The sequence below is a fragment of the Cyanidioschyzon merolae genome, chromosome 14, assembly GCF_000091205.1.
Source record: "Cyanidioschyzon merolae strain 10D DNA, chromosome 14, complete genome".
NCBI classification, from domain to species: Eukaryota; Rhodophyta; class Bangiophyceae; order Cyanidiales; family Cyanidiaceae; genus Cyanidioschyzon; species Cyanidioschyzon merolae.
The window spans coordinates 227618-243226 of record NC_010140.1 but is presented as its reverse complement, the minus strand read 5'-3'; the positions used below and the strand labels follow the sequence as shown (position 1 = coordinate 243226).

The following is a 15609-nucleotide window of genomic DNA, read 5'->3' as shown; positions in this document are numbered from 1 at the left end:
ACTTGGACGAAGCGCTCTTTCGAACCGAACGTGATACGTATGAAAGCGCTTTTGAACGGTATCCGGTGCCTGCACTTGCTTCAAGCAACGAACGGAAGCTGTTTTGGGATGCTTTGCACCCGTTCCGCCACGTCGGGAGATGTAGCTCGCCCAGCGCCACGCTTCTCGACGGGCTGCTTCCCACACGTGTACCCAGCTGACTGCGTTCGGTATGCTCCAGCATATCCTGGACAGTGATGAAGCGGGTTCGCCAATGGACCCTGACGGTGAGGTGCGGAACAAGCGACACGCTCTCGGATACCAGTGAGCGTCGTGCAGTGGGGAATCCCTGGTCATGGTAAACGATCCTCTATTCTCGGGAAAGATTCTAGCGGGTAGGCATTTAACCATGGCGCTTGCCATCGATGGATGCAGTGAGAAAAACATCAAATCCTGCGAGTGAAGTCTTCTTTGCAGGCACGATACGCGTGTTCTGTGCTGAGATGCCCGCGTTTGCTGGTGCTATGTCCGGTGCTGGACTAGGATTCAACGCTTGGAGGCTCGTTTGGTGAATGAAACGCTCATTCTCGACAGTCAGACTGGAGCGTGATTCACGTGACCCAGAGGTCTCCGAAGCACATGAGGGCTCGCTTCCCTGGGTATAGGCAGCGGTTGCATATCCCGGGGATTGCTGGTCAGATTCGTGGATCAATCATCAAAAGATATCTCGCCTTGACGCTATTTGGAAGCAGTGCTTCGCGCGGCTACCCGCACAGCATCGCGCCTGTGTTTTTGATCGACGGAACCCCCAGAGGAACCGACGACGCGCTATTGTACGCGAAAGGTATCGACATAAGTGAAAACGCCCATCATGCCGCATCCGACCTCCAAGTTAAGCTAGTCACTGAACATGCTTCCCTTCGGAGTGCATGCCCAGTTCATATGTCACTCGGGGTGCTGTGTGCCTGCTGCTGTGCCCGGCAATGCACGGAGAGAAGACGCAGCGGCGGGTAGAATCGTGTGCATGAGCAATCTCGAAGAAACGAAATGCGCACTAGCAACTCGAGAACCTGGTGTTTGAATGGATATGGTGAGCGATGAAAGGGGAAAACATTCCCTGTATATTCGACCATTTACGTCTAAGAGGCAGGTCCTGCGAGCCGGATGAGTGTTCTGGGCCAGCGCTTTGTGTGCTTCTGCACTGACGGGTGCTGAGCCAATACATGGCTGCTTGTCCGAAACGCATTTCATTCTGGGACCCGTAGCTGGTAAGCTGCGTAGGGGCGTCGCTATGGTCGCAGTGGACTCCTAGCACATCGCTTCGCGCCTCCACAGGCAGTGCTTCCGTATGCGCAGGATTCAGGCTCCCAGAATGATGATGCATCCCGATTCTGTGACTAGTGAAGCGTGCCTCGAGCCGACGCTCCCGGGAGTATTTCGAAGCCGTTTCGTCTCCGTACTGAATCCGCACCGGTTGTATGGGCGTTATTGCGGGTGCTCAAGACAGCCTCGGCAGTTTTTTGTCGCAGGAAATGACCAGAATCTCCGAGAACGAGTATAAATAATCTAACGTGGATGTAGCGTCAAGAATGATCTGCGCGTTCCTGGATGTCACTATCCATCGCGGAATCTAGCATCCCTAGTCCATACAAGCATTCTGTCCAATAAACGATAATCTTCGATCAGCGCCGAGGCCGACGCCCCGCTGTGGCGGCAGGCCAGCACTTGACCCGTTTGGGTTCCGACTTGGAACGAGCACCAGAAACCGCTGAGCACCTCAGTTGTCAAGCCAGCACCGCATGGACACCTGCACATCGCTATTTGATGGACAATGTCTTCTTCTGATCAAGATAGTGTACGGTTGAGCGACGTAAAAGGTTTGCTCTTTTCCCTTGTTTGGGGCTCTATTATCTTCTGTGTAGTCGCTCTCAAGCCTTTTCTTCTGCTGCTCCTTTTTCGTGCGCTTCGCCGCCTCCGCCTGTTGGCTAGACGTCGGGCCCGCGGGCGTCTGGCGGCACTATGGTTACGCTCGCGGCTCAACAGGCATCTTTTACCGCCAGCCTTGACGGATCGGAGCGTGTTCGCGTGGCTCAAACCATATGAAGACGCGGACGAGGGGCAATTCAGCGGGTCTGCAGCGGACACCGATGCCGTGTTCGAACAACCTGATGTCCTTGAGCGTCTGCTGCAGCGCGAGACTGGCAAAACGAACCGCGCGTCGAGCCCGCTGCAGCTGAGTCGTGGCGTTTTGGAGGCGGCTTCGCAAAAGCCGGACTTTCCAGTAGACTCGTCGTTAGCCCAGCTGGACGCTGGACGAGTTGCGACCGCGTCGCTGCATGAACCAGACCTAGAAAGCGTTGAAAGCACTGCAATCCCGGACGGTCCCGTAGTACGCCATGTTGGCGCTTCGGGTGTTGTCGCAGAGCGTGTCGCTGACGCCAACGACGCTCAAAACTGGGTGAATCGAGCCCGAGCTTTGCATCTCAGTATGAAAGTCATGACACCCTGGTGGTCTCGAATGATTCCTCCTGTAAGCGATCGTCTACCGATAGTCACTGAGGACTCGTTGCGATATTCGCTGCTCGTCGAGCGCCTCGAGATGACCATGGAACGCTCTCGTGTGACTTTGGCGTTAAGCTGGATTCGACTCCTGATCGATCTGGCTACTTGTGTGATCTTCTATGTTGAGGGCGAGCTTCGTCGTGATTACATTGGACGTGTTTACTATTGGCCTGTAGGTCTATGGTTCGCCGTGGATTACGCATTTCGAGTCTTTCTGCTGCCGCACCGGGGTCCGTACTATCGAAATCACGTCTTCACCCTGAGTGCGATTGCAGAGAGTTTATCGATACCATCGGCTCTGCGATCCGCCGCTGGGAACGTTTCTTTTGTGAACTTCAATTTTCTTCGTTCAATCACGGCAGTGCAAGCCTTTTTCTATATATACAATCGGGACATGTTGCGCGAGGATCACATGTACATCGGCCGTGTCGGGCGTTATGTCGTCTCTCTGAGCATTCACCTCTTTGCCATTGTCTTCAGCATCGCTATGCTCATGTTTGACATCGAGTACGCGAGCGGATCGAACCATTTCACCCCAACATCCTCCATATACTTCACGATCGTGACGGTAACGACCGTAGGTTACGGTGACTATGTGGCCACCAATGTCGTCGCTCGCATCTACGTCACCATTGTGATCGTAATTATGGTTGCCTACTTTGCGTACGCCATTGCGAATATTGTGAATATTTACAAGATGAGTCAGGAGGGTAAGGGCTCCTTCCGGGCTGGTGGTTACCGGCGACACATTGTGGTGACTGGTCGTCCTTCTCTCCCGCAATTGGAGGCAGCACTCTCTGTCTTCTATGCGGAACAACGCAATGCTCTGGCGTACTTTATCATCTTCCTTGATGATCTCTACCTGAGCGAGCCCCAAACACACGTGCTCCAGCACACTGAAGCCACGGATCGCGTTCGTTTGCTCGTAGGCAATGTCTATGAGGCTTATGACCGCCGTCGCGTGGACCTCGGTCACGCTGAAATGTGCCTGTTATTTTCGGGCGTTGAGCCGCGTGACTCCTATACCGAAACGCACCGTATCGCTGACGATGCTGCGCTGGTGCTTCGTGCGCGCACAGTTCGCATGCACTACCCGCGACTCCCGCTGCATATCCTCTTCCAGACGCCTTATGCAGTTCGCCAGCTGGAAGATCTCTTCATCCAGACTCAGTGTCTGATAGATGCTGATGAGCATCCGCGGGATACGGAAGATGCAGTACAGGCGGGACTCTTGGAGTACGAAACTCGGACGCTCTGTCAGCTGGAGTTTGCAGCGTACTTGTTGGCAGCCAATGTGCATTGTAATGGGGCGTCCACGCTTGTCCGGAATATGCTAGCTGATCCCCGTATCGATCGACCGTTATGTTTCGGCGACTCGTTGTCTATTCTTGAGTACAAGACTGGTGTTCGGCACAAGTTACGGCGAATCTCGTTGCCAGAGCGGCTAGCTGGGGTGCGTCTCGGCGAACTGGCACTTGAGCTGTACCTGCGCTTTGAAGTGGCGGTGGCGGGGCTGCTGATACTCGATTCGGCTGGAGCATGGCGTGTGCTGTACAATCCCCGGCACAAAATAGGAACCCGAGGGTTGCTTTTTATTCTGTGTGCTCGGCATCAGTTTCGTCCTGTGATCTCCTGGCTCTACAGCACCAGAGCCGTCGATGATCTCTGGGAGCTACGCAAAAGCCTCGATCGGGACGACGCTGACACATCGAGCAACAACACGCGGTTGAGCAAGCAGTCACGCTCCAGCGGGTGGACTCGTTTCGGCCTGGTCGAGGTTGCGTTGCCCGAAGTGGAGCTGGGTACCGGGCGAGGCCGTCTCAATACCGCTGCATCGGCGGAGAAGCTTCGTCTCCAGCAACGCAGAGCACGCAGCCGCAGGAACACGGCGGTATCCAACGACTCGCAAAAGCGCCAAGAGGCCGTGTCAGCGTCTGCGTTTCCGTCTGTGCTGTCGACCGAGCGCGCTCATGACACCCGAGCTGCCACTGCTGGTGTCGTCAAGCGGACGAGTCTGGATGCCACTGCGGAAAGCCGCCCTTTGGCAGATTTCGCGAGAAGGTCTGCGTCCGAGTCATCGGAGCCCGGCAGCGAGCAGGACGCAGGTGATCAACTTCGAAACTCTGATGATGACGTTGATGAAGACGAGGCACCGAAAGAGGCCACGGTTATTCTCGCGACTTGCAGCTCAACGCTAAGCACGGTCTTTTTGGAGCTTTTTACCAAGGCACTGCGGTCGTCCGTGAGTTACGTTCGTGTCAACGCAGACTCGAGTGCGCCATCGCAGGAGCCGGGGTTCTCGGCACCGAACGGCTGGAAAGTAGCGAACTTTGAAGTGCTCGTTCTGGTCCCGTCGCTTTCCAATGAGTCCCACTTTGCTGAGATAGCAGCCAAGTATGGTCCGCTCAGACATGTGGCGGGTTCAGTGCTCCGCATATCGGACCTTGCGCGGGTGCAAGCTGCCCATGCGCATGCCATTGTACTCGTGAGCAACGACACCGCTCAGGGTTTCGTGGAGCCAGAAACAACCCTCTCTGGCCTGGAAGTGTTTTCCATGGTGAACTTGGATCTGCTACTGCGCCACTATCAGTGCGATGTATATGTGACCTCGGAATTGTCTCGGCATCAGGCGCTAGAGATGGTGCCAGCAGCCGCACCCCGACGAGTCTACTTGCGTCTGGGGAATCCGTTCGAGCGTCGTCCGATTCGGCATTTGCAGGTGTACCATCCCATTGACGTGCTACCCACGATGCCTCCAAACGATGATCTGCACACTCCACGCGAGCACGGGGCGTACCGAAACCACGCAACCCCGTCTTCGGTACCCAGCACCGTTGCCCTTCGCGTCTTCGAGGCACACGTCGGTGGTGACGAGGGTTTTCGGTATCGGAATCGCTTTGCTAGCGGGGAACTTACAGCAACCTCCATCTTTGCGACTGCGCTCTTGACGCGGGAACACGCGTTACCGGGTGTGGTACTGCTCACCAAGTCCTTGTTCGGCATGCCGGTGAGTCGCTTTGATCATCGCGGACGACGAATCCGGATTAGTCGAGCGCATTTGCATCTGGCCAATGTACCAGCGGAAATCCACGACATTCGTTACGTCGAATTACTCGAAATCGTGATAAGAGCGGGTGCGCTGCCTTACGGACTGTACCGCGGTTTCCACCATAATGTGCGGGTGAGCGTCGCTGATCTCCATCAGATGTTGCTCAGTCGCTTTAGTTCCAACGATCATAAGGATGAAGGCTCCATGAAACCCTACGAGTCCATACTCGACTTGGTCAGCGATCTTGCACGGCGACTGGACATCGATTCCGAAGAATTCATGGAGCGTATCCTGGAACCGTTGACGGAGCTGGATACGGGCGTGGACGGTGCAACCCCGGGACAGCGTCGACAACGGACATGCTTTTCATGGTTAACGTTCTGGAGTTGCGGACAGCGTCGTCTACCGTTTCCGAATCGAATCCTTAATCTGGGCACTCCACAGAATAGTCTTCCGTACGTTCTGACAAATCCGCCGCCGTACGTTCGTGTATCAAGGCATGATGGTGTCTATGTTGTAACTGAAAATTTCGAGCGTTTTCTGAAAAAATTTCATGCGATCTGTGCACAGAGCTTGGACGATCACAAGGCAAACGCTTGATGAGAGGCGCGGGTTGTTTCGTGGCGAGTTTCTCGATACGAGGAGCGATCACAACTGCAACCTGACGTGAAGCGACTCGTCTGCGATACATGCCAAAGCTCCGCAAACATAAAGCATGAGCCATGTACTTGGCGGGCATACAGGTTCAGCGCTATGCGCGAGCATCATATGTGTGTCTCGAATGACGAGGCTCGTGCTGCAGGTTCAACAGAACGGTGTATCGCGCGCCCAGGGCAGCGCATTCAAGCTAGGTCTTGGAAACGTGCACCCTCTGCGATGGTGAAGTCAGCGTGGCACGTTCGCTTTCACTTGGAAGGTAGGCTCGCTCGCGAGCGTCACGTGAGGCGGCGCTTTCCGTAACGCATCAGCAGCTGGTCGGGAATCGATGATGGTACTGAGGATGAGCGCTCGATCACCGTGGCGAACACAGTGACCCCTGCTGTTGCGTATGGAATGTTTCGCAAGGCGCAAGCAGCAGGTCCAATGAGAATGTCCGAGGAAACGCATGGCATACGGAGAGCGATTAGCGGCGTGGACAAAAAGGGGACGTATCGACAGCGACAGCGACTAGACGAGTAGCCGCCCATGGCTGCTTGCTGAATCCTTCTTTCAACGCTGATCATCCAATGACATTGTCGTTAGTCACCGATTTCACGACTTGATCTGAATGACTTGAAGAGGCACCGGAATCTCCAACAAGCATGGGATGTACGGATATCCAAAGGGTCGCGAATAACCTCGCTGAACAGTTGCACATACGACAGCGTATCCACACATCCGTTGCTGCCTTGAATAGTGCGCGTGTACGCACGACGATATTGCTTGTTGATGTGTATCCGCACATAGACATGCACATTTCTATGAGTTTATACATGGAGCGCAGTATGTACACAGTCCACGACGCCCTGCACACATGTATGAGTCTGTGCGTACACGGTTCTCCGCGTAAATTCCTAAAGCACAAGAATTGCTTCAACTTTCCAAGCACAACAAGTTCAAGATGAGGCATATGCCCTGACTGTCGTGGCCCTGGGTTTCGGTGCCAAGTGGTGCTGCAGCTGGACGCCGATTCAGCCTGGTTGATACAGAGAGCAGCAAACACGCACAAGTCCACCACGCTGACGCTCGATGTTTGTTCGAAAGCGGCAGCGGACGCCATGCGCATCACCGGCTAGGCGACACACAGAAAAAAAAAGCAGTCTCTTCACGTCACACTCATCGAGGGCAAACAACATTCGCTGGTCTGCGTCTGCTTCAGTTGCTTCGGTGCTAGTGGCTGGCGTCGCCGCCGCTCCTGTCCAACGTGATCAGAGGCGGATTTCGGGGGCAGGCTGCGCAAGACCTCAACCTGCAAAAGGCGCAGCAGCTTTTTCTCGCCGTTCAATGCGATCAAGCGCCCAACGGGCATGTTCTCGCAGTAATTCGCTTTCATTCTCCTCAAGAAATCGAACGAGACGAGCTCTTGACTGGTGCGGATTCCCCACATTACCCAGCGCTACAAGCACGTTCCGCTGGAGGCGCTCAAGGCCGATCCGCCGTATCGGTGAATCCCTGAATCGTTCTTGAAAAGAAACCTCGTTCAGGTCCAGTAACGCCAAGAGATCCGGTTCGCGGACATCCTGGGGTACCTCACCGAAAAGCGGGCTCGTAGGTGATCCCTCCCAGTCGAATTGATTCCAGGGACATACCTGTTGGCAGATATCGCAGCCGTAGATGAGGGAGCCGATCGCTTCGCGGTATTCTTCCGGAATCGCATCTTTCAGTTCAATCGTCAAGTAAGAGATGCATCGTCGAGCATCGACAACTCGGTCTTCGACAATCGCTCCAGTTGGACAAGCCGTCCGACATTTTCGACAACGTCCGCAGCCACCGCGTCCAGAGAGATCCGGCCGTTTGCTCGGAAGCGGCAGCGTCGTTAGGACCTCCCCAAGAAAGAAGCCACTTCCGAGCTGCGGATGAATGAGCAGACTATTTTTTCCCACAAAACCCAGGCCAGCACTTTCGCCGATATGTCGTTCCAGCAAAGCACCGGTGTCCACGTAGTAGCGCCCCTGACCTCCTGCGTATGCATGAATCTCCTCTGCGAGCTGCTTCAGCTTTTGCCCCAGCGTGCGGTGGTAGTCCTGACCCCACGCGTAGCAGGAGACGGTGCCTCGGTTCGGTGTTGCGGCGTCTGCGGGTGCGGTGAACCCCGACTTGCCCGGCCAGTAGAACAGTGTCGTTACAACGATCGCTCGAACACCAGGCAGGATTTGTTCGTAGTTCAAAGCCCGCCGTATGCGATCCGTCCGGGCCATGTACTCCATACTGCCGTGATACCCAGCGGTTAGCCACGAAAGGTATGCATTTTTGGCTTGTTCAGTCGGTCCAGGATGTTGCGGATCCAGCGCGAGCACTGCCGTCGGCCCAAGACCGAGCCCCTTGACGATACGGGGTAGCTCGTCGTCGACGAGTGCTCGGTAGTCCACTTCTGAGCGCACCGGTCGATATGGTGTCATATTCCGTGGTCGTTTCCGCGACGTGCCGCTCGGTGACGCGGGAGCACGCTGCGTATGCTCTGTGCTGGTGGAGCGCTCCGGGTCCTGCACTGCGGCATAGACGCCCGTGGAGACAGGGTCTTTTGCAAGCGCTCCTTCCAACGATACGGTGGCGATGTGCTCGCACTTGTGCTGGTCCGCAGGGGCGTGCTCGCTTCCAGCCTCGTCGTGTCTACTCGCTACAAGCTGTCGTTTCGAACTGGGAAAACGAAGTAGCGGCACGCATGGAGCCAAGACGTCAAAGTCTCCGCGCCAGGGAAACCGTTTTTGTCCGCCGGCCCACAAAGACGCAGTATGCTTTACGGCACGTTCATGATCCCGCGTTTTCCAGTGAGCAGTAACCGGTGCTTTGTGCGTCCCGGTCACTGGAGACCGCAACCCAGTGCGTTGGCAACCTGGCCGTTTCTGCGGCCACGACAACAAACTTCGGTGTAGTCCTATGCACCAACGCAGACTGTTTCGATAGTGTTCGCTCATTGGAAGTGCAAGAAAAGCATCTGTGAGGTTAATGCGCGCTTTTCGAGACGTAGCGTTACCGCAAGTACAAGCGCAACCAAACTGTACTCGCGTCAGCGCGTGTTCAATGAAACGCAGTTCTTTGCACTATCATGGGGCGTGTATATATCCTCTGAAGCCTCTCAGTCTTTTTTCGACGGGCCTCTTGGCATCGGCTTCAGTTTCTCCTTGAATACTTCGAGCTTCAGAGGCTACACTACAAAGATGGAACGCGTCAGCTCTGCGGGTCTGGTCGACAGCACTGCACATCGTCTGGTATTCATGGAGATGTTGAAGGATCGGTTTACGAACTCTTTGCGATTTGTTGCCGCTGGTGGAACTCACCGTTGCAAGGGTTGTGTAGAGCTCGCGCCTGCTGTGCTTCGACAGTCTCGTCTTCGTCCCGCTGGGCAAATACGTTTTCTCGACGATCTCCCCTCTTCTCCTTCTCCTTCTTCTTCGTCGCTTGCGCTTCTTCGCTCGATGTTCGGTGAGAAGAGGATTTTTCCGTTTCTCTTCCAGGCGGCTGGCGATGACGGCCCTCGTGTATCCCCGACTTTCATGTCCATTACTTTCACGTGGATTCCCTTATTTCTTCAAAATGAATGCATTTTTTATGCCGCTAGGTTGAGATGTTCCCGAAGAAGACCGGGGTTTGCGCAAGAAAGCTGACCTGTGCTCCCGGTTTGTCGCTGTGTGCAGAACGCTTCTGCGATTCCTCCAGTGCAGCAATCATTACGTTGCATGATAAAAAACACTCCCTTGCTGAGGTTGAATCACGCACCGTACGGAGTAATGAAAAGCAACTCGACCCCGATATCATCGGCAAAAGCCCTAACGCAAAGGGAATGGTAACATGCAACATTGTCCATTGGAAGCACGTCGCCAGACGTCAGGGAGAGGTCACCAGTGAATCGACCAGGTCGGTGCTGTTGTGTGCGCCTTCTCTAGGAGCGAACGTGATTCTGCCACCCGGGCCCACTCCAGATAAATCCGATGAGGATATCATCGCTCTCTTCGAGCTTCAACAGACGTACAATGAGCGCCCTGCTCCGCGAATACCCATATACGCACCGCCCGTTTCACCCGAAGCAAGTCTCATCGACAGAAAAAACACACCAGCGTCACTCGGCTTCATATCGATAGCGACTCTCCATGAACGCTGTCGTTGCGATTTCAGTGGATGTTGGTCGTGCGTGAAGCTGGACTTTTCTGCGACGGTATCCCAGTGATTTCAGGACCACACGAACAAGCTGTTGAGAAACAGAGATGCCCGTGGCGGCCTCTATCGTCGCTTTTGCTTTCCGTAACGTAAACGAGGGGTCGTTTTCTACCATTTCCCGCAAGCGCGCTTTGAGAATATCGGTTTTAGGTGCAGAGCGCTTGTACTTCTTCCTTTCAGCGTTCCTCAACCATCTAAGTACCGTGGTATGACTAACCTGAAGGAGAGATGCAGTCTTCCTTGAACTTTTCAGTAAAGAATATATCCTCCAGGCAATTCTTCTACGATCTACAGGGTACATTCCATAGTGACTTTGTTCGCTTGCTACACACCACTGAGGTACTAGGAGAGGTGGAACAGAATCGACGTCGAGCCTGGGGTGCGCCCTCCAGAGCGAAAATGGCCCCGATGCGGATCGTTGTGCCGCGCGCCCCTAGAACGCGTCCGTTACGCGCTGCTGCTGAGCAAAGCGTACCTATCCCTCGGGGAAAGCACCGTTGCTTTGGATGCGTCGTCGCTCAGGTAACGGTGTTTAGCGTGGACGCAAGTCGCATATGCCAAGTGTCGTCCTTCTGGCTCATTCGTTACCCTGGTGACGAGAGCGACAGCGGTAACGCTCACATAGGAGGCAACCAACACGAGGCTTGTTGGCAACTCATGCACATTGGCCTCCTATGCGACGCTGGTGTCGTGGCTGGGTAGCTATTCTCTTTTGTTTGTTGCTTGCACTTGTATCCGTTGAGTTGGCTGGAGCGCTGATTCTTGATCTAGAGCGCCAGGCGGTTCAAGTATCAGAGCTTTTCTCTCTCGATTCGTTCAATTTCAGTGCGTGTCCATGCAGTCTGCCGTTCGAGAGCCTCCGCTCGTACCTTGTGCTGAGCGAGGGTTCGTCTGCGTCTGCTGAAACGAGCTGGTCGCTTCTCAGCGATGGAACGTTACTATACGAGCCTGGGCCTGCGGGCAGTGGAAACGCAACATCGAACACGACGATCCTGGAGTCAACAGATTTCGAAGGTGCCCTTGCGCTGTTTGTTAACAGCACCGCTATAGCGCACTGGACCGACTACACCGTGACAGCCGCTGTTAACGCTTCGGCCAACAGTAGTACTGTGGGTATCGTTGCACGTGCACGGGATGTGAGCGATTTTTATCTGCTGCTTTGGACGGGTCCGAATCAGACACTGACTCTGGAAAGACTACGACCCGGCTTTCAGGGGCGTACGCTCGCGACATCGAATGCCACCAGTGTTCCGAGCCTGAACGCCAGCGACTCCTTCATCCTAACACTTACCGCCATTGGACGCGGATTCCAGGCGAGTCTGAACGGTTGGAGTCCATGGGGCACCCTTGTGGATACAGCTACAGACGCAATGCTCTCCGGAACCATAGGATTGTTTGCCTCCGGCGATAGCCCACTGCTTTTCCAGAACTGGACCGTAGACGGTACCGTGCAGGTTTCAGCGGCAACACCGGCTGCATCTCCGCAGAGCATCAATCCTGTGCCCTCAGTGGAACCGTCACCCGCATGGATCACCCCGGTGAACGAGACGCACGGCATTCGTCTCGCCTATACTCTCTATTTCCCAGCGATGAACCTGAGCGATTACGCTGGTGCTATAGATGTTGTGATTCGGTCGGCATTAGATACTCGCCTCGGCTTCCAAACGACGTGGCTTGTGGGCGTGCGAGCGGGCTCCGTCTACGCGTCCTACTACAGTCTCGTTACGGACTCGAGTCCGTACGCAAGCGCGAACGGTACAGCGCTCGCATCCGCTCGTTTGCAGTCGTATGTGTGTGGTGGTAGACTCACGTTCGATACCGGCATACTGGCGACTTGCCCCAGCGGGACGATAGACGTAGCAGAAGTTGCTCCTACAGCGGAACCAGCACCGTCGTCGTCGTCGTCCTCGCAGCAGCAGCAGCAGGGATCTTCATCCTCTAGCAGCAGCAGCAACGCTGGTGTCATCGGCGGTGTGGTTGCCAGCGTCGTCCTTGGTTTGGCAGCCGTACTCGGGGCGCTCTACTACGTCTACCGACGTCGTCAGCGGCAGCGAAACAATGCCAAACGGAGGCTTCAGAGAGCAGACGATGAAGAAACAGAGCTCGAAAAGCGAACAACCCTGTCCATCGCTGCGCTTTCCAGTGCCTGTGGCACCGTTGGCGGTGGCGGTGGTGGCACGGCCCCCGACAAGCACTCCATACCACCGCAGCGTAGCACTGGTCCGAAGCGTCCACCAGAGACGCCCGGCGTCTCACAGACCCTACGATCGACTCCCAGTCTGAGAGAGGCTCTGCGTATGCGCTTCGTTGGGGCCACGTTCGGGAGTATCCGCCCGCGACACGGCTGCTGGGAAACGCTCGTTTTGGATGCACGTTGCACACATATCCTCGCCGCTGTCTGCCGTTTATCGGATCTTGCTGACCACGGGATCACTGGCGTTGAGTCCCTCGAAGAAGCGGCACAGCTGAAGAACCTGCCGTCGCGAACGAACACCATCTTCCTGGTTACTGGGGACGATACCTCGCTCGCACAGGTCGCACAGGTGTGCACAGGGCTCTCACCGCGAGCCTCATCATCGACGCCAACACCAACGTCGACTCGACACCAACGCCGTTTCGACGTATTGCTCTTGGCTATCCGGTCGATAACGAGTCCGTTGCTCGATGTAGTCCGAACAAGTCTAGGCGGGATGCACGCCAGTTTGCAAGTTAGGGAGCTCCATGCCGACCTAGTCCCAATCGATGACTACGCGTTCTCTTTCGAGCTGCCGGAGCTTTTTGGAACGTTCTACGGTCGGAACACCGGACCATCCGGTAACAGGCCGGAGCAAGGCGACTCGAGTACCCAATGGAAGCGGGCATGCAAGCAACTGGGTGATCAGCTCGCCTCGGTATTGCAAATCCTCGGGCTTGAGCTGCCAAAGATTGAGATCCATACCACCCATATTGCCAGCAGCGTCGCCATGGGTATTGCGGACGCGCTTCGTGCGGCTATGAACGCGGAAACGTCCCGGTCTACCGCTGAAGCCGTCTACGTTACGGCTTCTGTACCAAGCGCTTGTACAGAAGCACCGTCAGACGAGCTGCGAGCAGCAGGTACTGGTACTTCTCGCAGCCGGTATCGTCGCCGCAGCGTCCGTCTCGTGCTCATTGATCGAGCGACGGACCCGCTGACACCACTGCGACATGATCTCGCGTACGATGCCTTCTTGCACGACATGTTCCCGGTTCCGGTCGATAGTCATCCAACGAGTATTGTGGTCAAGCCGCAGCGTAGTTTGTTCAAGACAACGTCGATCGGGAGCATACCGCTGACTTTGAATACGCCTGACGATCCAACGTGGCTGCGTTTGCGCTATCTCGATATCCACGAGGCAGCATCGAGTGCACATGTTGAACTGGACAGGTTTCTCATAGAGACTGGACACGCCAGTCAGTCGAGTCAGCGCGAGTTCGCGCTGGGCAGTGCTCGCTCCAGACCTCGAAACGAGGGGTCAGCCAACGCGACTCTCGGTGACAAGTCTGTAGTCGAATATCAGCGAGTGGTCGAACGACTCAGCTTCCACCTGGATCAGCTTGAAAAATGCACCGCCTTGTACCAGTCACGCTACATGGCGAGTATCGTACAACTCGAGGCGATTCTGGTGACAGGCAAGGATCCCCGGAGCGGCAAAAAAGTACGACGCGCAGAGCAGCAGCAACAAGTTGAGGCCCTGCTCCAACAGCCCAACGTTGAACCCTCCGCCAAGTTGCGTCTTATCCTCCTCTGGGTAGCGTGCCGCGGTGCAGACGCGAACCTGCTGGTACGCTGGATGGCCAAAGCCCAGATCGACGACCGCGGTCGAGCCAGCCTTCGTGCCTTTATCGAGTGCCTGCGGGCAGAGCGTCACAGTGCAGAACCAATCAAAAGACAGCGACGAGCTCGTGATGGTGCACCGCTGTTGCTCGAGATTCTCGGTCGCTGTGCAGCCGCAGGAAACACATCTGAAAACCCAGTGTCGCCTTCGATCGACTCGAGTCCAGGAGCAGACGCTACCTCGACGAGCACGTCGACGGCAGCCCGTGCCTTCATGTCGACGACAGCGGCGCCCTCAACCACACACACCAGAACGCAACGGTACCAAGAATATCTCCCGTCTGGACTGCAAATGAGGACGCCTCCAGTACGCAGCGGACAGCCGAGCCCATTACAGTCGATAGGTAGCGTCCTTGAGCAGGATGCGCTGCTCCCGACAGGCGCCCATGTCTCTCAGTCCGCTATGGAGATTCGTTCGGCTTCGAGCGAACATGATGCATGCCGCAACTGCGCTGCTTCGTCGACGAGTGCGTTGGTGGAAGCACGCCCCGTGAGCACCCAGTCGAGTGCACCATCCCAGGATGTGCTGATGATCTTTTTTATTGGCGGCCTTACGCGCACAGAGTGTCGGATAGCGGCTACGTTCGCACGGCAGATGCCGAACCTCGACGTCTACATAGGCGGTACGCATCTCCTGACGCCGAGTCTCTTCCTCGACAACTTGGCTGACCTCGTTCACAAGTCCAAAGTCGCCGAGTCCATTTGAGGTCATACGCGACTTTGTCATCGCGTTCACGATACGGATGTGTCTGGCGGTATGGGGTACCCCTGGACAAACGCTGATGCGATGCTCGGTATCGAGCATACCCCAGGGTGAGCAGGTCGCACTCGTTCGTTGATTGTCTACGCGAGCCTTGTTCTTCTGTAAACGTGCTGCAGCTTGTGGACCGCGCGCTGCATCCAAGTTCCGTCGACCCGGTTCAGGAGAAATCTGCAGTGCCAGCATCCAGTTGGCCTATGCTGGGATGACGGGGCGCTTCGAACAGTGCAAATCACCTGGTTTCAGCACAGAAAACGCAACGCGAACGTACTCACTGGCATTGCTACCGTCGCAACGGTACAGTATCCCATGCTGTAAGAGAGTTCTGCTGCATGAACGTGGAGCCTAGGTGAGCGCTATCTCCGGCGAGCAGCTGAAAGCAGCGTCTGCTTCTCGACGCTTTTGGCTCCTGACGGCGCTGTTGGCGGGCATGACGCACCCTGCTTCGTGAACTTGCAGTTTGGTCGTCGTGCCTGCGCTCAGCGGCATATGCCGACGACAACAAGCTCCCAACTGCCGACGAGACGCTCCCGCATAACGATATGGAAC

General features: G+C 55.7%; 3 protein-coding genes and 1 non-coding gene across 4 annotated transcripts, besides 1 other annotated feature; 3 read left to right on the top strand and 1 right to left on the bottom strand.

The window, feature by feature from the left end:
- The first annotated feature begins 86 nt into the window (after nucleotides 1-86).
- Nucleotides 87-1551, top strand: CYME_CMN093T. The gene has a single exon (XR_002461470.1). It is a non-coding gene; the product is annotated as a hypothetical transcript (transcript).
- Nucleotides 1552-1810: 259 nt separating this feature from the next.
- On the top strand, nucleotides 1811-6190 carry CYME_CMN092C (similar to calcium-activated potassium channel; the record flags this gene model as incomplete). Its single annotated transcript, XM_005537194.1, has 1 exon — nucleotides 1811-6190. One exon carries the CDS (start codon nucleotides 1811-1813, stop codon nucleotides 6188-6190), a length of 4380 nt encoding a protein of 1459 aa, XP_005537251.1.
- Nucleotides 6191-7533: 1343 nt separating this feature from the next.
- On the bottom strand, nucleotides 7534-9204 carry CYME_CMN091C (similar to iron-sulfur cluster-binding protein; the record flags this gene model as incomplete). The annotated part of the gene is made up of 1 exon (XM_005537193.1): nucleotides 7534-9204. One exon carries the CDS (start codon nucleotides 9202-9204, stop codon nucleotides 7534-7536), a length of 1671 nt encoding a protein of 556 aa, XP_005537250.1.
- A 1914-nt stretch (nucleotides 9205-11118) lies between these two features.
- CYME_CMN090C (similar to syntaxin binding protein) lies at nucleotides 11119-15006 on the top strand (the record flags this gene model as incomplete). Its single annotated transcript, XM_005537192.1, has 1 exon — nucleotides 11119-15006. One exon carries the CDS (start codon nucleotides 11119-11121, stop codon nucleotides 15004-15006), a length of 3888 nt encoding a protein of 1295 aa, XP_005537249.1.
- Nucleotides 12827-14547: a sequence feature (possible transcribed region).
- Nucleotides 15007-15609: the final 603 nt, after the last annotated feature.